Below are 25,736 nucleotides of genomic sequence, written 5' to 3'. Positions count from 1 at the left end.
TTTGCAGAACTGCGTCAAACACAACGCACAGATTTCACCAATTTATCGTAAATTTTATTATGAGAAGTTGAAATATATTGGACCTCTTTTCGTGCAAATGGTCTTCTAAAATCTTCAAAATGGGCTCTTAAAAGCCAATTTTAGTTTTTCACGTGGTAAGGTTTTTATAAACTTTCCAATCTCTTTACCCTTACAACTCTCATGCGTTCTCGTTGACTTTCAAGAGTAAAGTCATTGAGACTTTAAAATCTCGTTCTTTATCTACCTTTAAGACTCACGCGGTCAAAGACGAAGAATTTGACATTATGCAACAATCTTCTGAACAGCTACGTCCAATTTGTAAAGTTAACTTTATTTCAACCTCTCCATGACACACAAAACACAGTAATTTGACCAAAGCGCATTTGGGCCAGACTAACAGTCAAAATCTGAAGCTTGGATGAGCGCTTGTACAAGTTATGTTACGTGACAATTCTCTGAAAACCTGTTTTAAAGAGCCGTTTCTCCAGTTGTTCCACAACGTAACTGCGAATATTATTCCGGCTTAATGGCGGTAGTCTAGTCTATGTGAGACCAATCTGATGTAAGTAAGCCACGTGGCAACGTGTAATCATTTGGCAAAGACATCAACAGAGGGTGAAATACCAGCACTTTGACCACTAAGTGCCAGTTTTATCGCTTGACAAAATTTCTTTCAAAATGTAACGGAGTATTCAAGTTGTAGAAAATTTGAACAAATTCTAGCGATTGTAACAGAAGGAGATGTAAAAACAAACGATTTGCCAAAAAATGTAGCGTGACAAAGATCAGTGGAATTAGAGCCAAACTGGGATTCACTGGACCAGTGTTCCGAAGCTTGCAAAGGAAATGCATTGCTGGGACAAGATCGAGGCACCTGCTTCATGCAGCATTGGACCAATAGCATACAGGCAAAATAGGTTGGATGAGTAGTATGGGGAATGCAAAGTATCTCAATACTGGGAAAACTTTATGGCGGCTGTTTCAGGCAAAATGCGCAAATAACATGCACTGAGGCTATACAATTTGCAAGCTTAAACCAACAGTTCGGAACTCGCTGGAAAGGAGCCCAATATAATATTAATAAGACAGCGTTGTCGGATTTGCTTCACGCTGCAGAGGTGTTAAACTCAGGGTTAAACGTTTGTAACGGAGTATTGACGCGCTGTTGAATCATTTCCTCTAATGTCCACAGAAACACCAACATCGCTTTGGGAGCCTTCGTTGACTTTTGTGTCTGTAGATAGAGAGAAAACGAAAAGTTATATTTGAAGACAGCATATCATGAAGTTCTTAAACTCAGGAGGAAAGTAGCAATAAAGTAGGACGGTTGTTCGTTAACTGGGGTTATGGCGAGAGAAGTGGCAACCCCGGCCCACCAATGTAACGATCACCTGAAGTAAGCGATAGTCAGCCAGTCAGGCAGTCACCTAATCAACCAGACAGGTAGATAGGGCTAACGGTTTCGAACTGAGTCAAGGACTAATGTGTTCAGCACAACCAGGGTGATCTCTTTCCAGTCATTCCTTCGGCCAGCCAATATAGTCAATCATTAATTGAGCCAATAGGTCAATCAGTCAGTCGATCAGGCAATTAGTCAGTCGGTCGGATGGTCGGTCGGTCAGTCAGTTAGTCAGTCAATCAATCAATCAGTCAGTCGATTCGTCAGTTAGTCAGTCGGTCGGCCGCTCGGTCAGTCAGTCAGTCAGTCAGTCAGTCAGTAAATAGCATGTAGAAAGTCACCCAGCTAGCACTGCTAGCAGAGCCTTTCTTCTTTTGTTGAGAGAAGAAAGTTCTCTTTTTCTTCTTTTTTGTAGAGTCAAGAGGCGGGTTGTCAGCCGTAAGTCTAAAAAAAACAAAACAAAAGTAAGACTGCATATCGGAAAATACCTCGACCCACAGTTTCCAGCTGAACTTCGTTGGCTAGTGTATCAACCTTGTTTTTACGAAAGCTGTACATCCTCGCTCTGCACGTGCCATACATTCCTTCAATAAACACACCCTTAAGCTGAGACCAAAGCTTGGCTTCCTGTCTCTTAAGCGCAAACAAGGTTAAAATGAGAGTAGCCAAGATACCAATACAAGACTGCAAAGAGAAGAGACAAAAAGACGTCAAATGTCAACCATCCTGTCTCTGCCAGGGCTTTAAAACTAGAGGCAAAGTACGAAATTGCATGTCGCACAACTTTACTTTTGATGGGATCGATGGAGCCCCACCTGCACGTATTTACTGAGTTTTGCTCAAATTTGATAATCTCCTTGGGTACAAAAAAGCTGCAGGCGATGGCGAGTGGGTATCACCTGCCGAGTTTGTAAAGACGGTTAACGCTATAGGTAGTATTTAACAACACTATTAAACTTTCGCAAACTGAGATTTTTAACAATGTGTGAACGGAAAAGGTAGCAATTAAATTCAAATAGTTGAGAGGGTAGCAGAAATTGAGTAGAAATCCCTTGAAGAAATATAACTCAAACTGATTACGCTTGCCGCCAGAAAAAATCCTGAAGAGGAATAGTCTTTGGATTATTGTTGACGTATAAGGAGCGGGGATAACGCACGTTTTGTTTTACGTATAAAAAAGGGATACCATTTCGGTAAAACTAAAGGAAGACGCCAAAACTACTATACTCGAACAGGACCCACCAAACCGCAAAATAGATGGTGGTCTCTCCCTGCACCCCGCTTCCTCAACCTCAAAAGATGGTGTCGTTACTGCATAGCCACCCCTCTCTCCAGCGGTAAAAATGACCAGGACATTCAAGCCTCACTTTTGCTACAGTAGCTAAATATTTCTGTGTCAACTCAAATTTCAAAGCCAACAAAATTTTTTCCGTAATGTTCATGAGATAGGTTGGGTCTTCGTTCGATACCCCCACCCCCGTACCCCAGGTAAGGTGGGTCCTCTTCGAGCAAGCTTGTTATGATCAGTTCTCTAGGGGGGTTGAACCGTACGGGTGGGGCCTGCCTGTTTGAAACTTTATTGAGTCTGCCCTCCCGGGGGTAGGGGGATTTCCGATCCCGATGGGATCTGCATGGAACCATAAGTCGCATCTTATCGATAAAAGGCATTTTAATGGCGTACGAACGTACCACTTACCAGTACAATAACAGAGGATGGGTTGAAAGAGCCCGGAGGCAAGCCGTGAACACGGATGAGGAAACGGAACGTGAAATCACAGTTGGATGAGTCGGCATCTACCACCCTGAAAACAATTTGAACAACAACAGCGATATTTAAGGCATAACAGCGAGTCATCATACATACTAGAAACCTCTATAAAAAGCTACGAATTAGAAAAATGATGTGGAACATGGCGTCTCTTAGCGGAGAATCGAAATTAAAAGATATCCTGCAAGACATTTGTTTCCCCACCTACCCCTCCCCCTCCCCCTCCCAAAGTTCACTGATGAAGACGCGAATCATCGAAAGCTTGAACTCGAGAGGAGCGTCTCGACCACGCAGCTCTGTACTGCAAACCAATGCAACAAATGTAGACTGTTTTACAGTCTATAGTACAAACACTAGTCTAGTTTAATTCCAACATAAATGACAAGGAGCCCCAGCCTCTGTTATCATATCCGTCATAATTTGTTCATCTATTTGTGTTCTTTACTTCTCTGAAGATTTTCCCTTGGCCTCGAAAAGTCATGTTTCTACCACTCCTGTTCTCCTTTTCAAGTTGTCTGCCTTCGTGCCATTTGCCGATTGCCAAGCCTTCTCATATCGCCTGTATTGAAACTCGAATCTTCATAACAAAATAACCACTATAAACGTGAGTTCAGCAACTTTTCGATCGCGCTAATGCATGTCTGGACCAATAGCTTCCCCGCGCAATAGTAACCGTCAAACTACAAGACAGTTTATAAATAATCTCTTGTTGATCCTTTCTTTACTGTACCTGTTTGAAAACTCCAACTTGAAGTAATACTCCGCATTATCTGGAAAGTTAGGGCCAACGTTAGCACACGGACTTTGAGTGCCACACAACCAGCTGCAAAAGATGTAACAAATCAACATGAATCGTCTTACAATTCTTCATTCTATTCCCGTCCATTTGAGATGATGAGATACTACCTGTCTACAGATCAACACCAAAATATACAGGTTCTGGCAAGCGCGGAAAACATCATGTGCACTTGATGGAATTTAACTCCGAGCATTCGGAAAAATCCTGTATCCCCAAATCAAGCATGACTGGAATTTCTGGCAAATATAAACAGCAAAACGAGGAACCGTTCGTAAATGCGGGAGAAAAGCGCGACAAAATCTGTGGCGTGGAGGAAGCATATGACACGATTGAAAGTTATCTGCCTAAATCAATACCACAAAGTGCACCCTTTGGGAAGCGCGGGAAAAAAGCGCCGGAAAATCTGTAGCCCAGACGAAGCGTTTGTAAGCACGTATTCAAAGAGCACATATCTTTTCCTCACTCTTTTCATAACCGATAAAATAAAGGCACTTCCAATTGGCACATGACTCAAAATAACTCCCGCCTTGACCTTCCGTGACCAAACTTTAGTTATCTGTTCAGTTCCTCGGGAATGTTCAAGGAGGTGGAGGTTCTTAGCTTGTACTATAGCTAAGCAGCAAATATCCTTCTAAATTTAACTAGGTTGTAAAAACCTGTGGCCCTCAGATTCTGGATCGAACTGGAATTTGGAAATGTTGGTTTTTGAGAAGAGGGGAAACCCGGAGTACCCGGAGAAAAACCTCTCCGAGCAAGGACGAGAACCAACAACAAACTCAACCCACATATAACGCTGAGTCCGGGAATCGAACCCGAGCCACACTGGTGAGAGGCGAGTGCTCTCGCCACATCGTCATTCCTGCTCCCTACTTGGCTGTGGTTTAGCCAATAGTACGCAAAAGCGAAGTTACAATACGCAATGCGACGATACCAAAACAAATACAAACAAACAAACAAAAATTTAAATGAACAACTGAACAAAAACAAACCATAAAGCTAATGAAATAGCGCTGTAAAACACTCACTGACCTGATGCCATTTGTGGTACTGCTAAAGACAGGAATGTCTCCTAATGTCTTTAGTTTGGAAGCCCAAATCAGCGACGCCATGGAACTAAAAATTTGATGACAAGAAATTACGTTATCTTCCTGGATTTCTCTACTTAGAAGAAGAAAAATTAGATCACATTTGCAACTAAAAGGCGCCATAAGAAGTAGCTACTATTGTCTTCGTTTGGGTGGGCTTACTTAACTCTTTAACCCCTAATATCAGAGAACAAATTCTCCTATCTTGTCTCCATACTTTTCTTATAAACGTACTGGGGAGAAGTTATTAAAATGTCAAGAAAATTAACCTTGGGTTGAATAAACATTGATATTATAAGGAGAAATTTGATGTTGATTACTGTTAGTACTTAAAGGGTTAACTATCGCAGATACATGTTAGACAAAATGCTACCATAAGAGGGAATCTTTGCTTCCAAAGTAATGTTTCAAGAGTTATTTTAACAGCAATATCTGAGTCATGATCCATGATAGGTCCAAAACAATACATTTAGGGGGGATTTCTTACGTTATTTTGACTCATGGATTTAGCTCCAAACAGGAAGTTGGAATGCATCAAATCTTCAATCAACGATTAGCATGCAATTTATTCAAGCCTCAAAGCCCCAATATAGTCTGGCTTTCCAATACCCAATTTTAATGCATTTCATATGAGGGAAACAAACAAAGAACCCCGGAGACAGAGAGGAGTAATCTCACAAATACAGAAGGGCCTTGGACTTCCCTAAAGGAGCCTCTACAAAGCTGTATTCGTAATTCTTATTTTAATAGAACGCTTTTAGAATGTGCTAGTAACAGCTGCTTTCTCAGTTCTCAGTTAAATTTGAAAACTTAGCTGTATCTACCTTAAAGCTGGACTCAATCGGGATACCTCAGAATTTTTCGGCTCAATACATTTATAAGTTTTTTCGAAATGAAAACGAGTATTTGCCTAGAAGGGCCGAGTTGTATCCGCTCCTTGTCGAGGATTTTAACTTAACAATAATCAGGCATTCTTCAAATGCATATGCAATAAACATTGCACATAAAAAAATTGAAAAAGAGGACCGTTAGGTTAGCCCTATGTAACACGTAGGTCCCCTAACTAAATTTATAAACTATAAAACTATATAGTAGAGATACAAAATGATACTAATCCTTACATAAAATTTAAAAAAAGAAATTGAAATAAAAATGAAGAAGCAGTTTATAAAAAGAAAAAAAAAATCAATCAATGTCCATCCACTTTTTTAAACTTGTTACTTCGCAATCTGTCGGAGGTAAGCCGAGTTATTCCTACGTTTAGAGATGCGTTTAGGGGTTACCTTGTAGTTTGGTAGTTGTATTTTATCTGTTCTTCCTCTGTGTAGTCGGTTATTGACTGATAGGTCGGTCCACCACCCACTATCTTTAGTCCATACTTTCCTAGAAACTGCGTTATTTGTCCTGTAGCTAGGTCCAACAATTTAAAGACTGGAAGAAAATCTGCCAACAAGCAATCGAGACAAACCTTTGGCTAGTAACTAGCAAATTTGAGGCCAAATCACGAGAAATACAACGTAACAATAAGAATTCAATTTCGATTGGTAAGTTGTATTTCTCGTGAACCTTCGCTTCTTTTTCTCTTAGCTTCGGTAGCGAAAAATGGCGTCGGGTGCCGAGCGCGACGGCAGATAGAACGTCCGATTTCATGCGCGGGAAAGCAAACGCAAATCCAAGGCCAAGCGCGGAAAGATGTTTGTCCGGTGTCAAGCGCGGGAAAACGTGTATCCAATGCCAAGCGCAAAAAAGTGCACGTCCGGTGGCAAGCGCGGGAAAAAATCATTTTGCTTTGCTTTTGTTCATAACCACTAGGAGAAAAGAGCGTGCTTGTCTGTATGGTTTTTAAATTAAGTATGTGGGTCAACTGAAAGATATATATTCCACACCAAGTAAGTATCAAAACAGCAGATAACAAAAGTGTTATTACCTCTGTAAAAATAGAAGCAAGGTACGTCATTAACAGGAGAACAGAAGTGTTCTTTGCCTGTGGCGTTCTTAGAGGCCTCGGGATCAAACATGAGCTTTAGACCCGCGGGACACCCGAGTAATACAGTCAGTATGTATGAACCCTAACAGAGAACAAAAAGAAAATACATCACAAAGCGTTAACTTTGGGAAACGTAAGAACAAGTTATGTATTTGAAACCGAAATTGAGCCAGGTAAATGCCCAAAACGGTTTTCCCGACATTTTGATGTACATTATTTAATCAAACCCTTTGAGGACGCTGGAGAATCGATCAGGGATCTCACTAGAGAATTGAAAGTTAAAGCGAGCAGTGCCCTGTTGCTCAAAGTAGGGCTAAACTAACCGGCGGAGCAGTATCGGTTTCAAACTCTGCTTTATGGCAACGGCATGGGTCCCTGTACTTCCTCTCTCTACCTAAATTTTGCTGTTTACTAACTGTAATTCAACAAAGTATGTCTTGCGTTCTGGTACAAAGTAAGCAGATTGGCCATTCTGGGAGAGTACGAAAAGAAGTCGATGACAAGTTATGAAATTTTCAGGTAAAACAAGGGCGAGAGCTTAGGGCACTCTTGCCAACGTTTCGTGCCTTCTTTGGAATTCTCGTTTTAGTTGGACTAAGCACGAGCGCAAAGACTATTTTCCATCGGGTCGTTGCCCTAGCGTAAATCGACGATTGATACCCAAGCTAAACAGTGTTCAAGTTAAATAGCATAATTAACAATTTATTCCACGGGCGCGCGTTGGATATGAGATGATAGTCAACGAGGCGCGTAGCGCCTCTTTGGCTATAATAATCTCATATCCAACAAACGCGAGTGGAATAGTTGTTTTATTAAAACAATCGCGAAACATTACTAGATCTTGATCTTTCGCTTTGCAAGAAGAAACAGAAGCCAACTTAATGTTCGCTATTTCTCGGGCATGGTATAATGGCTCATACCATGGCCGCTAAGCCAATCAAATCCTTGTAATTGCATTTTACAATGATCAGCTTTTAATAATACGTTGTATACCTGGAGAGCGCTTTTGCTGCCATAACCGGTGGTACAGGATAAACCAGAATTCCAAATCTGCAGGGAAACATATAAAAACATCATTTTTTTAAAACTGAAAACCCGAAAAACATATAAAATCTACTTGACTGTGGCAAATTGTCTTGGCTCATTTCAATCCAAGATATAACATTGCTACATTTTCCAGTCACTTTGATCATGTTTTGGCCAGCTGTTAATAATCTGTTCATGTTGTCCTTCCGCAGCGTGGTTAAGAATATATAAAACTGTTCTATTGAGGCCTTAAACTGCTGTTTAAAAGTAAGGCATTCATGAAAAACAGGTTTTAGTTAGATTAGTTGTAGTCAGGTTTTGAATTTTGTTTAGGATAGTTAGGTTATTTCTAATTTTTATACTCCTGATGGATTTTACCGTGTTTAAATAAAGATTTATTGATTGATTGATTGAAAATAAAGATTTATTGATTATTGATTGATTGAAAAACTAAAATCCAAGCTTTCGCTGATCAACGGCGTCATCAGGGATGAGAAAATATTCCGCGCGCGCAATATATATATGCAAAGAGAGTGTAGGGTGAAGGGTGAAATGTGTAAAAAAAGGTGAAAAAAATGTGACCTATGTGTGAAAGCTATAAGAATAAACTGTGAGTGGAATACAAGGTCATGCTTCATCATAAAGATAAATATTCTAGTACTAATTCTGTGCGTCTCGATGTTAGACGCAGCACTTCGGTTTCTTTAGAAACCGACCCTTTATCGGTTTGCACTTAATATGTACAAACTGAAAAAAGGTGGTATATTTTCTCATTCGCCCCATTTTTCTCATTTGTTCGATCTATTTGCAGTATATCCTTCAGCTACCCGAAAGTAGAAATTCCCCGATAGCCTGCGCGCGGCCGCCTTCTGTTTCCTTTGAGCGGAAAGAAGAGATTCTCTTAGGACATCTGAGCGCAAGCTAGTCCCCGAGAGTAAGGATAGACTGAAAAAAGAAAAGCCTGCTAAATCCAAAGATAACGACGTTTTCTTCAGACATTTACGGAAAACCTCGATCTAAAGTATCATAAACAGTTTTTCTACTTTCTTGTCAAAAATGACGCCAGAAAAAAGTAACCTTTCAAGAAAAAGTTTCCAACTACTTTGATATTCGTTCATTAGCCTTTTCATTGCGTGATAATAACAAGATCTGAACAGGAACCGGTAAGGGTCGTTTTTAAATGTCAAAAGTTACCATAAATTGTTTCATTCACCTGAATGTGTAAAGACGCGGGAGTCAGCTCTTCACCCGAACGGTACTGTGGGAGTCTGAGTCCGCTGTCTTGCACGATTACCTGTAGGAAATATATTTAGTGAAAGAGGTCTGAATACCTAACACGTGTGCGAACTTTAGTGCAAAGGGCGGGGAAAGTCGAGTAAGCCGATTCAAAATGGATGGATTCGCTAAGAAAAAAAAAAAACGAATTATAAGAGCGTTGCCTTGTCAAGCGCAGGCCTGTAGATGGGGAGGCTGAGTAGCACGTTAGCCGCTCTTAGATACTGGAAAGGAGTGTAAGAAACACATAACATAAATAAATAAAAAATATGCGAGCGATAAAAACACAAGAATGTAGCGAGGAGGCCCCTTGGATTTTCTCTCTCGCATATTCTTTTTCGCGCTGTTTCCTACTCTCTGAACACCTTGACCCAGGCTTCCAAAGTAAGATGGCGGTTCTAGGATCCAAAATTTTAAATCAAATTAAATAAATAAAATTTGTTTAAAGAGGGTGACACTTAACAGTCTGTTACGACTGACAAACCTGTGGCCCTCAGATTCCAGATCAAATTGGAATTTAAAAATGTTGGTTTTTGAGGAGAGGGGAAAGGCAGAGTAACCGGAGAAAAACCTCTCGGAGCAAGGACGAGAACCAACAACAAACTCAACCCACATATGACGCCGAATCCGGGGATCGAACCCGGGACACATTGGCGGGAGGCGAGTGCTCTCACCACTGTGCCATCACTGCTCCCCTTAGGATTCCTAGTCTTTAATATGCTGCACACTTTTTATGCTGAAACTCACCTCATATTTGACAGCTTTTTTCCCAATGACTTCTGTTCTTGTTGACGTTACATTTAAAACCGTGGCGTCTGACACGTGAAACGATGTCTGGAGGTGGATGAGACTCCAGTCGTGTGCTCTGGTTTCTGAGGAAATTAGATATAGCTTAGACTGTAAATGAATTGAGAAATCTCCACGAGAGGGTTTTCCAATACACCCGCACTGTATCGGTCCGTAATACTATGTTTGCAGTTCGTTCGGTCGGTGAACGTCACTCAAAGTCCGTAAAGAAGGAGTTTATGGTTCGTAAATTGCATCTTATTAAGAAGACTTAAAATATTTCACGGTCTTGATAATACTCAAGGGCTGACTGGCTTTACGGTCCTTATAGTTCGTTCGGTCCATGAACTTGTGTCACGTTCCCTAAAAAAGAGTTTACGGTCCGTAAATTGCATCTCATCAAGGAGACTTAAAATATTTCTCTGTCAGAGGGAGGGGCTGAGACAGTACGTTATTGGGCAAACAATAGAGACGTTTATACTCTAGTAAGAGTGCGACTACGGATACGAGAATTGACTTCACGCCTTTAGCGACGTACGAAGAAGAGATATATCCCAGTAAGCTTCATTTTACTCTTTGTGAGGAATGAACTTGACGCAGTTGTTTTGAATAATGATAGCTAGGCACTTTTGCGCGGTCCAAAGAGACACCGGATCACCTACGTTTCGAAGACTCGTTTTCGTCACTACGCCGTTCTCACATTAAAACTCGTAGTAAAATGACGGCGGCATTCTTGTTTTCCCGCCAAAATGACCCTGGTTCATGCGATCACTCACGCGCTTTTGTCTATTGAAAACCTCGTAGTCGTACTAAAATCTAAAGGTAGTGACCGGAAGGTGCAAATGAGGCAAAGTTGTTAAAGCCAAGAAAGGCTTATTAGGAAAAAACTGGATCAATGACTTGAAAATTTCAAAATCAAAACTGAGTCCCCGGTTGCTAACTTTCATTCAAAAAAGGTATTCGCATCCCCCATCACTAATATACCCGATTAACCCTCCCCCAGCCCCTCGTAAGGACTTTCAGGAATCACGACAGCAACGCCAAGGAAAGCGTCGCTTAATAGGTAGTTTTCATTCTTACATTCTACTTTGTGATTATTCCAACAGTGTGTGTTCATTTTGTCTCAATGCAGCCTCTCGAGCCGCACTATTCGCGAGAAAGTGTTCACTAACGTTAAGTGTCAGAATTGGTGAAATTTTGACCGTCAACTGACGATAAGGGTATTTTTGTTGACCCTCAATCGTTCTTCGTGAACGTTTGTTTTGAATGTGCCATTGACCGTTAAGATACCCACAAGCACAGTCCACCACTCTCGCAGCGGATGGGAATCCTGTGCATTAACAAGAAAACTCACCAACTTGAAAGTCGTAGTCGAGATAAAGATAAAACACAAAAGAGTACCCCTCGGACCGCCCAAGATAAATCAATTCGGGCAAGAAATCCCTGGTAGCCTGTCTCGTATCCTTGCTAATGCCAGTGCATTCAGAGTTCACCTTCGTGTATACCCTGGAGAAGTACTCATGAAGCGTGTTAGTCTTCTGGACGAGACCACTGCTTAACTGAACAGACGGCTCAAGTTTGTAAAAGCATTTCCTTGTGTAAAGCACATCGTGTCCCGCTTCAAAGTTGATTCGTGCAAAAGGGCATGCTCGCGGTACATTTCTACGTTGGCTGTGCGTCGACGGTTCTCCCCTGTTGCAAGACGTTGCGTTTGTCCTCGCCTTTTGATAGGATTTTATGTTTTCCCCCTGTTTTTGAGAGAATATCTGCCGCGAAATGATTCTGCCAATCGGAAGCTCCTCACGAGAGGTACACTTTGTTTCGCTGTTGGAATCTTCCTCAGCAATGATCTGTTAATAAAGCAACATCGGGTAATTTCAACCCGTGTGTTTTCAATAAAATGAGCCTGCTTACCTTAACAAGCGAAAGAGAATCTAAGCCCCAAGCACTAAACTTTTATGACGTCTTCAATTTTTGAGGTTTTATTTTGAGTGCTTTCAAAAGTTTTTTTTTCAAATTTTCTAGACAAGTATGATGCATCATTTGATTCAATCAAACAGTTCTTCTTTTATGCCTCAATTAGTTTATTACTCACTAAATTCACTGCTAAATTCACAATTTCCCTCACGGCGTATATCTAGGCAGAGAGAAAGAGAGAGGAAAGAGAGGAAAAGGGAGGCAAATGCTTGTGTCTAAGTAAATGCAATGACCATTAATTTTACACCACACGTGACCACTTTATCTCATCAACCAGAGTTTAGTTTTAACTTTGAATACTCAGAAACATTTCATAACCTTCCCTTACTGTTCCTTACCTTTTTCGTAAGCACTAACCTTCTGTAGCCTTCCGCCAGAGTCAAAGAATATCGACACAGTAAATGCATCATTTTGGTCGAATACGCCCGGTGAAAACCCTGTCGGTCCCAGACTGCTTTTCAGGCGTTGCACGTTAGCGGAGCGTGATTGGCCAATCCAAACCTGTCATCAGAACAGAAACCAAACTAACTGAACTAAGTAATAAACAAAACAAACTGCATTCACGAAGCCATTCTCAAGACTTCAGATGAAGCCCAAGTTTTATTTCTAAACATCAGGCTATTACATTCAAATGTCTGGTTTTCAGTGACAACAGAATTGATGAGGTAATTTGGCCGCAGTAAAGATTCTTACGTGCTGACGTTTCAAGCGGTAGCCCTTCTTTAGCATTCGAATCTGATTTCACTCATTCTTCGGTCGCAGCCGAGGTAGCACTCATCTCCCCGCCAGGAATCTTTGTTGCTCATTTTATTTGGTAGATCCTCAGTTTCCGAAACTCTTTTCCGAATCTTACGGTGGCCAAACTGCCTTACGATCACTGTTGACTAAACCAAAAATTCGTTTCCACTAATCCACCGACGCACCAACACAGTTTCTTTAGAAACTAACCCCCTTATCTATATTGCATACAAACAGTACTTTGACCACATCTTTTTCCTAAACTTTCCGTTAGCCTGAGCGCAACTGAGTTAAGGCTTTAAGGGCTTTGGGCGTTAAATTATATAAGAGAGATTTAGAATTGCATTTACGGCAAACGGCAAACCTGAGATTGGCGTTTATGTTTTCTTATAAAAAAAAAAAATGAGTACATAGACCTTTTTCATAAATGGCAGCCGGTCAATTATTCTTTTATTTTCATGGAAATTAGCCTTACTATCCTCGCTAGCATGGGCAAACTTCAATAGAATTTTTACCCTAAAACGAGGTTAGTAAGGCTAATTAACATATTTTGAAAAGAATAATAAATCAGCCGCCATTTCTGAAAAAGGTCTATAGATGAGAATAGTTCAAAACAGTCCTGGCCCTTCATGCTAACGCAAAGCTACTCAATTTTCCTGAGAAACTGAGAACAGCGAGCGTCACATAAAGGATAAACATGGTCAAGAGGTCATTTCTGTCGTGTGTCGAAAACGTAATTCTTAATCTCTCTATTATCTGGATAAAACTACCCAGAATGGAACATCGTTTGAAGGTGCGGAACTATTCTCATGTTATTAGAATGTTTTGAATTCATAGACTACGGACTTCTTCAATTCGGAAGAGGGAATTTAAACAGGTATTTTGTTGGGTGCCAACAGTTTCTCGATATTTGTAGTATGTTTAGCGCAGTTTAAAGTCCGGGGCCCTCTTGTGGTAGGAAATGACGTGCATTGGTATGTAGAGTGCGGGAACGATTCAACTGAATAGCCGTTATAATTAGTTCCCATTAGCTTAGTAAGTAAGCACGCGATAGCATTATCTTCAATTACTTTAGTGTACAGAATGCACGCGAGAAAAGTTTTCCAATTTTGGTATAGACACTAATTCTCAGTATCATTTAGACTCGTCATTCTTACCTCCTGGTTGTCTGTAAGGAAAGCAAAAGTCCCATCAAACGGTGAAGAAGTGAACACTACAATAGTTGTGTTTCCGTGAGGAAAGATAGTGAGCCAGTGAATAGAAATTCCGCCGTCTGGACTGAAAAAAAAGGTGCGAGAAATTATTATTTTAAAATAATGCAATGATCCTATTGGGCTGAGAAACGCTATCATAACCTTTTAGTTTTGTTTCTCTTGTCTTCTACCAGGCACAGGGGATCAACACAGTTTGCTGTATTCAGTGAAAACTCCTCCATCTCCCCCCAAGTTTTAATTTCTACAGATACAAATCTATTTTTAATATTGAATCATGTTCATATTAGAACTGTCTAGCTGATGGGAGTTGAAACTGTTGATCTTTAAAAAAGAAGAATCGAAGGAATAAGAGTTTAAATTTTCGTTCTCTTTGGGCTGTTGTTTATCGACGCTCATCAATTTTAGTCATCGCAAATAGCCCTCTCATGGCCAACGGCATTTTGCACTAATTGCATAGTTAAGCTACAGCACACTGAAGAAAGTTAATTAATCAGTTCTAGATTAATACAATTGTTATAGTGTGTAATGTAGCTGAGAAGTGAATTATAACCAGTTCATTCCCAAATTAGAACCCAGTTATAAAAAAGTAAAGTAAAAGTTGTTTTATATGTAATTTCAGCTAGCATTATTATGAGCCAGAGGCTCATGATAATGTGCTTCACAATAATCCTGATCGAATTAAATTTGGAAATGTTGGTTTTGAGGAGAGGAAAAAAACGGAGTACCCGGAGAAAAACCTCTCGGAGCAAGGACGAGAACCAACAACAACTCCGGGCCACATTCAGATGCCAACCAAAAACATTGTGTACCGTTATATTCAAACAAGAGATCGACTGTCTCGTTCCCAGGATCATGTTGTTCGTAAAAAGCTGGAAAAATAATACAACGTGTAACTTTATTATTATTTTGAATACCTGTAAAGCAAAGCATTTCCCCAAAGAAACAAACTTTTGCAGACAACAGCCGTAAACGACAAGCCACTCAGTGCCAACGATGAAGCTTGAGAATCTTGTCTATTGAACTTAGATTCGATTTTCTGCCAGATGTCTTGATCTTTATAAAACGAAATATAAAAAGTGAGAACAAGATCACGCTAAAGAATCTGAAAAACAACTCCCAACACAAGGTTTCAGAATTACGGCTTGCATACTCGCCACAAAATACGATCGATTGTTAGACTTCGCGCGGAGCCAATTATATAAATCAAAAGTCTAAGCAATTAACGTTTACGGATAAAACTCGGCATAATTCATTAAGACGTCCTACATATGATCTATTTCTAAGTTTTTTTTCTTATGAAAACATGTTACAAATTAAAAAGAGCAACGAAATCTAGACTTATTGTAATTTCCTTTGTTCTAAACAGTTCAAATCTCTAAGAAAAAAGTGTTAGAAAGATCTAAAGCCCAAACAAGCTAAGAAAGACTTCATGAATTTCTCTAATTGTATGGCCGTTAACTCAGTCATCAAAAAACGCACTCTCCAAAATGGCAGCAACAGATTTGAATGAGTTAAAATTGAACTGAATGAAAAACTGATACCAGTACTGGAAAGGGCACCTTTACTTTAGTAACCTTGCAAAGTGTCAGCATATTAGGTGTTATATCAGCTTAGGAAATGTAAGGTGGAATTTGACAAATTTAAAAACGTTTGTATGACTGGGGGTATACGTCATACCACCAGTCATACAAACGTCTGTAAATTTTTCACTTTTCAACTTAAATTTCCTCAGCTGATATTACACCTGATATGCTAAAACTTTGCAGGGTTACGAAAGTAAAAGTGCTCTTTCTAGTGCTGGTGTACGTTTTTAATTTTAACTTATTTAAATTTTCGGCCGCCATTTAGGAGAAGGGTCTATTTGCCAAAAGTGTAATCTGTTGTACAACAAATTATGAAACCGGATGATGGTTATATGTATCTGATCACCTGTTTCCGCGAAATCAAGAGCAGTTGGAAATTGAAAAAGTAGTGTCCAAACTCCACTGTTCGATGAGCCTGTAGACAGAAGGATATATTAAAATAGCACCTTCCTCTGACGGTTCACTTCACCTTACAAGCCGATTGACAGTTATCCTAGTTGGCGTTTTCATGGAACCTCGCAACAGCAGTCGTTAACAACAACAACTGAAACATAAATTGGCAGAGGTTGAAGTCTCAATTCTCACTGGACGTTTTTCAAAAACTTTACGCATTGGAAGTAAACTTTAGTCCTGCAGTGGACGTGTGGAAGTTTATTATAATTACGCTGACAATTGATCAAAAAGACTAGGAACAGTTTTAAAACTTTCACATGGGATCGCAACCCGCAAGAAAATCTGTAAACGGGAAGAGACGGAAACATTTCTTATGTCAGTATTTGTTTTTACAAATAATTCGTCTTGTATTTTTGCCTTTCAAGTTTGATTTGAAAAAAAGTGTTCCAGCTTTTCTGAATCACACGGGTAATGAAGATTTCAAGACCTTGATCGCTGCCAATTACAGACAGTAGGTCACAGAAACCGCAATTGCCACATGATCAAACTGAAATAACACTTATCAATAATGGTACGTTTGCATAGGAGTTTCTTTTTTCACTTAAAGTATCAAGTTTGTCAAGTTTTGGAGATTGATGAAATGTTTACAAAGTTAGCAAATAGAGAGATTTAGAATAGCCCGCCCATTTACGGCAAACGTGACATTCGCGTTGATGTTTTCTTGAAATAATATTAAGTACATCGATGAGAATAGTGCAAAACAATTCTGACCCTTTATGCTAACGCAAAACTACTCAATTCTACCAAGAAACTGAAAACAGCGAGCGATAAACATGGTCAAATGCTCAGTTCTGCCGTTTGTCGTAAACGTGGTATTAGATGCGAGTTTACCCCGAACCTCTAGCCGCGGTTTGCGGTTACCCGTTTGCGTTTCGACGTTCAAACGTAATTCGATTTAGTTCTTTTTGCAAATGTACGGCCGCCATTTTGAATCAGCAGCCATGAATGGCACTTGTTTTCAAGATCCAATAGGATTTATCAAATTTAGCATTTTGCCCGAATTTGTGCCTCTGTTAATGGATAAAGACTTGCTTGGCAAGATTTTTGTACCATTACGTGTGATAAAACAAGAGTTATACGCTAAAAGCTTTCAGGTAAATGACATACGTGAAAACCTACCTCTCCACGTTGAAAACGCACATCGAAAACCTCAAACGTGAAGTGAAAGACTGGTCACGTGACCTCCAGCGGTTTGCAGTTCGCGGTAAACTCGGATCTAAAACTCTCTATTGGACCCATTTCGACTTCACGAATCCCCCGCGCTCTGGAAAAGAAAGCGACTGCCATACAGGCAAATAAAAAAATTAAATGGAACGTACTTCCCCACCTTCAAATCGTACCAGATGAAATGTGTCTGTGTTAGAAGGATTCTTTAACTTGACCAGGACAACAAACGACTGTGCCATGACACCACTTATACTGCCTGATATCACTTGGCATGGATAACTATCTACAGAAACAACAAACAACAACACAAGCAGAAGAGGCAAATAGTTAGCTTTCTTGGGCCTGACACAGTCTGTCGTCTGTAACCTTTTTGTTTTTGTTTTTACAATACAACGTTTATTGAAACAACACAAAACTGCTTTAAAATAATTTCAGTAATTAAGGACGGTGCCTACTTTTGTTACTCCGCATACGTTCTGCGCATCTCTCAGAATTATGACTGAAATACGTCTGCAAAATTCCCTTTTTGCCTGAAGAATTAAGACCTTTTTTGAACCCCTAAAATCAAAAGCAGTGTTTCCTGTACCTCACATTCAATTCAACAATTAGAAGTAATCTGGAACAAAAATAAAAAAAGCCAACACTGGACAGTAATATTCAGTGATACACAGGCAAGTTTTCTTAACTAAAGCCTTAACAGCCCTCCGGCTTAAGGAACTGAAAGAAACCCTGGTGTCAAAGAATTCAAAGGCTGGTTAACCTCCAAGTATAATTTATTCAATTCAATTCAATTTATTAAAGCACATTTTTCACGAAGGTAAGGCAAGAATGCACTAGCTCGCAAATAGCATAGGCTAATCTAGGCGGGTAGTGCAGTTGATTAGTATATATTTACAGAATATAATTTAAAGATATACCAATAATTAATGTGTAATAAGTTAAGTAAAAAAATAATGACTGTCTAAATTAAAATTAAGAAAGTTTCGCTGATGACACGAATCTGCTATTTGCTGACAAATGCTTAAAGACCCTGGAGCTTATAATAAACAAAGAATTGGAAAATGTTTGTGATTGGTTACTAGCTAACAAGTTGACTTTAAATACTAAAAAATCTAATTACGTATTATTTCACCCTCGCCAAAGAGCGACAGCAAATCGCCTTCACATAAAAGTATTCGACTGCGAACACAATGTGTTCGCACACCTTGAACAATAAGATTGTGTTAAGTATCTGGGTGTGTTGATCGACAGCAACCTCTCTTGGCAATATCACATTAATTATATTTCGCTTAAGATAAGTAAAACAATTGGTATTATATCACGGTTGAGATACGTTCTACCCACTTCTATTCTTCTTCATATTTACCGTTCTCTAATCCATCCTTACGTTTCTTACGGTCTTTCAGTATGGGGCCAAACTTCAAAATCAAATCTGGAGAAAATCTTAATCCTCCAAAAAAGAGCCTTACGTCTAATTTATTTCCGCAATAACAGAGAGCATGCCATCCCGTTATTCGTATGTTCTAATATCCTTCCAGTTGACATGCTTTATTTCAAATCTATAGCCAGTCTTATGCATGATATCAATAACCAAAGTGCTCCCCTGAACCTAATAAATCTTTTTGATCGAGTAGATTCTGTGCACTCGTATAGAACCAGGTCTGCATCCACGGGCAAATTTCATATAAAATGCTCAAAGCTGACACAACTGAGCCACTCATTTTCGAGATTAGGTTGTAAGATCTGGAATGAATTACCGGAATCTTTCCGTGCAAAAACTAAAGCCTCCTTTAAGAAATGCCTTCAGACCATAATTGTTGATTGTTACCTGTATTCTGAACCTGCGATCTCAGGAACTGGCAGACGTTTAGTCCGTTTGAATCCCTTTGTTCTTTGAACTCGGATGACCTGCCTTTAAAACAGAATGCAGCTTTATAAAAGTGGCTACTCCATCCTTGTCAAAGTCTTTTTTTATTAGCTCCTCCGTTCAACTATCCTAAGAGAAGCTGCTTGCAGTTTAAATAAACAAAGGACCTATCTAAAACGAAAATGACCTTTTTTTGAATTTGTTGGTTGCTTTATTCAGTTTTTTTTTCTACACGGATTAAAGTTACACTTCTGTTTTCACAACCTAAAAATATAAATTGCCTGCAGTTTCTATTAACGTTCGTTAAAAAGAAAGAATAAAAGAAAAGAAAAAGAAAATTGTTTGGTGACAGGGTAAAAATTAGCGTTGGCCAGTGCATTCAGTGTAATTTTCATTTCAATATATAAGGTACGCACTAAAAACATCTTGTATCCATGAACGAAAGAACATAAGAATTAACGATAAGTTCAATTTATTGTTGAAATATTAATATTATTGGAATATTGTCACGATCTTGTGTACAAGCTTCAAGCCCTCTGATTTATTCATTTATGTTGTAGCGTTTTCTGGTGTGTAGTGCACATTTGCGAACGGTATTCAATTGTCTCTTTGTAAAAGTTAGTCTTAGAGAGTAAAGTTCTTTCATAAAATTATCCTTACCTTGCTCTACAGAGGCCACAAAAATCTTCTCCCGATCTTGTACCTCTCCAAATCCCAAGACAGTTACTGAGTGAGCTGAGGGCTGGGTGGGGCCGACCACGTGACTTACACAAGCGGACAATACGAGAGTATGGTCTTTGGCTGTCAAAACATTTGATAATAAATTACATCAAACCAGAACTGGCTTATTGTACTGTTAAGCTCGGGTGCAGGGGCAATGCGTTGGCTATGCGGTATAAATTATGTATACATACTTACATTCAGCACTGCTAGAGACGATTCTTTGGTCAGCTTGCACTTCAACGATACCAGCCTTTGAAAAAGAAGATACAAAACTTAAGAATAGTTCATATTCTGCCTTAGGCTTTAAATAACAGTCCAGAAGTGGTGAAAATTACATGTACGCTGGTCAGAGTTTAGGAAATGCAGACAAAATAATGATTTTGGAGTGCAGAAACAAGAGAAGATGATCATAAATTCAATGACAGGTGTAGTTTTACTGCTGAGAGCCCAGGGTGCCAAACACACTGATGTCCCACCAACTCTTGAGAAGGCCTGATACTCTGGTTACTGGTGCCAGATGGATTTCTTTCCAGACGAATGTCTCTGCAACGTTTCGGCAGCTGACAAACTGATATAAGCTGGAGTTGTGGAGAACAGTCTCAAGTCCATGACTACAAAGGACTCAATCACTGTACTTTCAAATTTACTGACAGTTTTGGGCTAAATTAATGCTTATAAATATACTTACACCAGTATTCAGTAAAATTCTGTCTGGTAGAGACAGAGCTCCTTTAACTTCCACAGAGGATAGATACTGCTTAGATGCACACCAGTTTTTAACTGCACTCTCAAACTTTAAAAAAAAAAAAAAAGAGGTAGATGAATAACAAGCTTAGGGCTGTAGTTGAACAAAGGGAAGCATGTACTGATGGGTATCTCCTGGTTGTGGAGGGGGTATCCATGTAAACTCATGATGGGGATCAAAGCTTGCCTAAAATTTCAAAATGAGACCCTACAAGAAACCATTAAAACCTTCAAATCGAGGGTGTTTTTCAATTAATTTCCCCCCTAAGAAGTAACAGACTCTAAAACATTGTCATGGGGCCTGTCATATTTTTCCCTCTTAAATAAGTAAGCACCCAAATGTTAAGAACCTACTGGACTGAGTACCTGACTATGAAAAATTAAATTTGTCATGTTTTAGCTAGAATCCCAACATATAAAAAAAGACAGAGGGGAAAAGATTGTCAAAATTTGTAAAATTAAATTAACTGACTTCTCGTCTTAATTTAATTTGGTTTCCTTCAATTAAGATCAATATTTTTAGAAAAAAAGGCAGTCAGCATTTTTTAGCCAAAATATCACAATTCCCCAAAACAAATAAATGTTACATCTCTCTAAACCTCACTAAAATGGACACCTTAAATCGGATCCCAATGTAAGAGTCTCAATCAGTTTGGTACTCCAAGTATGATTTTTAAGGCAGATATCAAGATCTCCCTCAGACAGACACTTGGTGCTGTTCTGAATGGTGCCTGTCCTAAAAAGAGTTGGCTGTCACTACAAACTCTGTAAGTGAGAAAGTAAACCAAGGAAATAACTAACTTGAATCTTTAGAAATTGCATTCTCTCAAATTCTGAGTTGGTGTAAATGATGTTATTTGCCATTTGACGGGATCCAATGACACACACAGGTGCAACGTATGGAAGACAGTGAATGGGTGTTTGCTGGGAGAATGACGGCAACTGTGTTACTTCCTCTCCCAATCTGTTGTGAAGTGTGTTGTTGATTGACAGTTGGAAACCATCTAAATGCAAGGTGAATCTGAAATGAAATAAATTAACACATTTGTTAATTAAGGCACAAAAATTAATTCAGAATTTCAAGATCTTGAAAACTACATGTACATGTACAAGAATTCTTTCATAGAGCTTGATCGCCTTCTTTTATGATAAATTTAATGCATTTTTTGAAACGTAATTCCTTTTTTGTGTATATAAAACAGGCTATTAGAGATTGCCTATGATAAAGTATATATTAGGTGGTTTATTCCAAGAAATCTTGTCTATGGCTGCAACTGCACAGGCGATAAGGCTGTGTCCATGTGTATATGACTATTACATCTAACAGTGATCAGCATCAAATTTCTCCTTGTAATATCAATCCTTATTCAACCCCTGAGGTCATGAGAATTAAGGATATGATCACCTAAGGTGAATTTTCTTGATATTTTATTAACCTCTTCCCAGTGCTTTTATAAAAGTATGGGGAAAAGATAGGAGAATTTGTTCTTTGATATTAGGGGTTAAAAGGTTAGATCATAATGGATATCAAGCAAGTTCCAAGATGTTTACATGCTCAGGACCCCCTCCCATCCCCACCACCTAGAAAATTTCAATGCAAGATCCATCATCACCTGCGGGAGTTAATATATGGTCCTATGCCACTGTCAACAACTTCACAGTGTAATGCAGTCGCTCTGTCAGGTATGTAAAGGGGTGCCAACCAGGCTGGGTTACACAGCCCAGTAAAACTAGAACAATTTGTTTCAATTTGACAGCATTTGACTCCTTCTTGAACCATCTGAGCAGCTTGTGAACAAGTAGGCTTCACACCATTGCAAAAGCATTTGTTTCCCCTGAAAAAAAAAAATGAAATAAGGAGTCAATAATGAACAATGAGATGAATGCCATTGAATGGCCATTCACACACACATGGATGACTACCAACTAAACAACCGTTTTATAAGATTAAATTGTGAGTGAATATGAACTCTGACATTATATTACAGTAAAAATATTAATGGGGTTGTTTTGATCCAATTGCTTTGTTGTTGCTGTTGTCATTGTTTGTTTGTTTGTTAAAAGGACTACTGGACAAAGAGTGCGAAACAGTCAGACACCTTCCTATTTTAGATCCTGTATAGAATGTACTTGTTTTGACCATTTTACCGGGGGGATTCAATGTAATGTAAAAAGCTCACAAGGTAAAAAGGTCTAAACTAGATTAGCAAAAAAATCAATACATAGTATAGCCGACCTCAGAAGGCCAGTGGCCTTCGACACACACACACACACACTGACACCTATACAACAGTATAACATTAAATTTGGTGTTTATGAAAATAACAATAATAATAATAATAATAATAATAATAATAATAATAATAATAATAATAATAATAATACACAAACACAGGGCACTGAGTACATTCTTGTGGCATAATATGAATGGTTTCCTAATGCACACTAAAGAAGGGTTATATACCTGAAAGGTCTGCATCTGTTTAAACATAATTTTGACACTAAAATGAATGGCAAAGCGGTATTTTACCTATTACTTCCACTGGTTTTATTTCTCAAGATGCATCCACAGTCATGCTGATCTCCCATCTCTATCAGTACTGATGAGATCAAGATGGAAAATCTCCTTTTATTGTGATGGCTTATTCCAAATACTTCCGATTCAATGTTGATCAGCGGGTTTACACCCGTTAATACCAGTGACCTCAGCATCTCTGAGTTTATCTGCCAAAAGAATTAAAGAGAAAGAGAATTGGGAAACACTTTGTATGCAACTTCTGGGAAATCTTGGGGAGTAGCTGAAACACGTTTATTATCATGTTCTTCTAATCCGGCACCAAACAGTTCGAAGATAATGTTTCCATTCCAAAGCGTCGGTGAACACCTTTCATATTTTTAAAAATAAAAGTATAAATCAGAAGGCTACTTAGAATTATTTTGACAGCCTTTTTTCAGCAGCTTAGGGCTGAGCAGTGGGAAGGGAATCAAGATTATCACTGACTTAAGGCAAGGAAGAATGCAAGCAATACCTTAAGCTTATACAATGTCGTTCTCAATTTTTTAAGACAATATGCAGGTCAGAAGTCGGTAACTGGCTGTCAATATTGAGAATATATAGTCCAAATAATAAAAATATAAATAGTCTAGTGCCTCCTCGAAAGATTCATGTAATTATTTAATTATAATAGTCGTAAGTCCTAGTCTTTTCAATCAGAAACTCAAGCTTAATGTTTGTAGCACGCTGCTGTTGGTGAATTAACAATGGTGAAATCAACCTAAATCTAAAAAGCAAATAAATTACGAACCCTTACCATCTCGTTGCATTTTATTCGTATCCTCAAGAAATACTGTCCATTGGGAACAATTTTAGAGGCCACTTTTAAAAGGTTATCCTTCTCAACAGCGTCTATCACCCAAAAACACTGCTTGTTTTTCACAGCACACGAGATAAAGTTGATCATCAGGCAAGTGAACATTGCCACGAACTTCCAGAACTTCATATTGGCATCTGTTTTTAAATATTCCACGGGAGTCAAAATTTTACAGATATGTAAAAACTCGGGATATTCTTCGCTGTGGATCGACTGCAGTGACAATTCTGGATCATCGATATAGCTATCTGGAAATTTTCCGTGCTGTAATAATTCCTTTCATGGCGGCTGAGAAGTTGAATCGTGACGATTTCACTGCGTTTGCCATCCGTTTGCCATGTGACAGCTTACCAGTAACCAGTCCTTTTCGGCTGTCACGCCTTTCGTCACGCAACAGGATAAAAAAATTTCGAAACTAAGGCCCTGCTCAGACTAGGTGCCCGTGCCAGAGCTCTGTGCCCGGGCATTTAAAAGGACGTTGTTCAGACTCCTCGGTGCCCAAGGAGCAATCATGTTCTCCTTCTTCAATTTAGCGCCCGCCATTATGTTTGCTGTATGGTAAGGAGGCATGAGGAAAAAAACGTGGGAACTGACAAAATCCTGTTCACACCAGTGCCCGTGCCCAGGAACGGTGCCCGAGTACTACCTTTGGAGGTAGTGCCCGTGCCCGGGCATGGTGCCCAGAGTTTTGCTCGGGCACCGACAAAAAGTTCTGTTCAGACTAGTGCCCGTGCCCGAGAACCGGGAACGGGCACCTAGTCTGAACGGGGCCTAATACTTTAACATCCCCCCACCCCTCAAAACCTGGCCAAACTCCTGGGCCTTTCAACTTTTGAGAATCGCCTTTAGTTTAAATTCCTCCGATTAATTTGCTAACTAAAAGCAACCCAGAGCAATAATATTATAGTTATGAGGGCGTTTTTTCGGAATTGAAATATGTTACCGTTTATATATCGGCACAGTGCTCTACCAACTGAGCTATCAAGCCAGCTGGGAGCTGGTCATTCAAATTTGTAATATACTCATAGAAGTGAAGAGGTGGAAGTTAAGTAGAATATATGAAATTCACATATCAATTTCATATATTCTACTTCGCTTCCTTCCAGTTGGCTTGATACGGTAGCTCAGTTGGTAGAGCACTGCACGGATATGATAATCATGGTAGCCATGGTTTCAATTCCCGTTCAACAAGCCTCGATTTTTTTTATCAGATTTTTTCGTCGCAGCTGCCTACGTGCGTAGATAAATGAGATTGTATCTCATTTAATAATTAATACTGTTTACTAAAAACCTCTTCAAATGTGTCAAGCATTTCAGCAAAAGAAGCGTTTGATTCAATAGCCCTAGAAAGTCTGGTCGGCCTTTGGGTTCCTCAAAAATTACGCCAAACATCCTCATCGTGCTTTTACTATCCAGCTGGTCTGCTATATTTGGCCGTTTTCAGAAATTTTATTGGTACTCTAATCAAGGCTTATAGCGCAGTTTTTAAAAAAATATCACCTTTACCGAATAATAAAACGAGAAACAGCTTCTCTATGCATTTTCATTAATGTATTAAACAAACTACACAGTTTCAATTTCAATTCCGAAAACTTCTTTTTTAATTAATTTAACGACGGCTGAGGAATAAAAATAGATTTGGCTAACGTTTGTTCAGCTTCCATTGGATAACTGACACTGGCAGTTTCAAATTTGTTATTTTTATCAGTTAGCATGATTGGTGTAATTTTGCAAAGTTGTCATAATTTTAGCC

The 25,736-nt window shown here is 39.2% G+C and overlaps 1 protein-coding gene across 1 annotated transcript; it reads right to left on the bottom strand.

The window, feature by feature from the left end:
- Window positions 1-144: 144 nt before the first annotated feature.
- Window positions 145-24,281, bottom strand: LOC146454255 (cation channel sperm-associated auxiliary subunit gamma 2-like). The gene is made up of 24 exons (XM_085095594.1): window positions 23,924-24,281; window positions 23,143-23,336; window positions 22,226-22,447; window positions 21,414-21,633; window positions 20,557-20,661; window positions 20,064-20,118; window positions 19,806-19,946; window positions 19,107-19,190; window positions 17,439-17,561; window positions 16,005-16,073; window positions 14,990-15,128; window positions 14,019-14,139; window positions 12,481-12,624; window positions 11,501-11,996; window positions 10,108-10,232; window positions 9,299-9,379; window positions 8,053-8,109; window positions 7,000-7,141; window positions 6,356-6,515; window positions 5,017-5,100; window positions 3,919-4,011; window positions 3,117-3,222; window positions 1,909-2,104; window positions 145-1,255 (listed from the first exon to the last, which is right to left on the bottom strand). The coding sequence occupies exons 1-24, from the start codon at window positions 24,110-24,112 to the stop codon at window positions 1,155-1,157; spliced, it is 3,447 nt and encodes a 1,148-aa protein (XP_084951720.1). The 5' UTR covers window positions 24,113-24,281; the 3' UTR covers window positions 145-1,154.
- Between the last annotated feature and the right edge of the window lie 1,455 nt (window positions 24,282-25,736).

This window comes from Pavona decussata, unplaced genomic scaffold (genome assembly GCF_977016875.1).
Source record: "Pavona decussata unplaced genomic scaffold, jaPavDecu1.1 SCAFFOLD_303, whole genome shotgun sequence".
In the NCBI taxonomy this organism is placed as follows: domain Eukaryota; kingdom Metazoa; phylum Cnidaria; class Anthozoa; order Scleractinia; family Agariciidae; genus Pavona; species Pavona decussata.
Note: the sequence above shows the minus strand (reverse complement) of the source record. Positions and strands in the feature narration are given on the sequence as shown.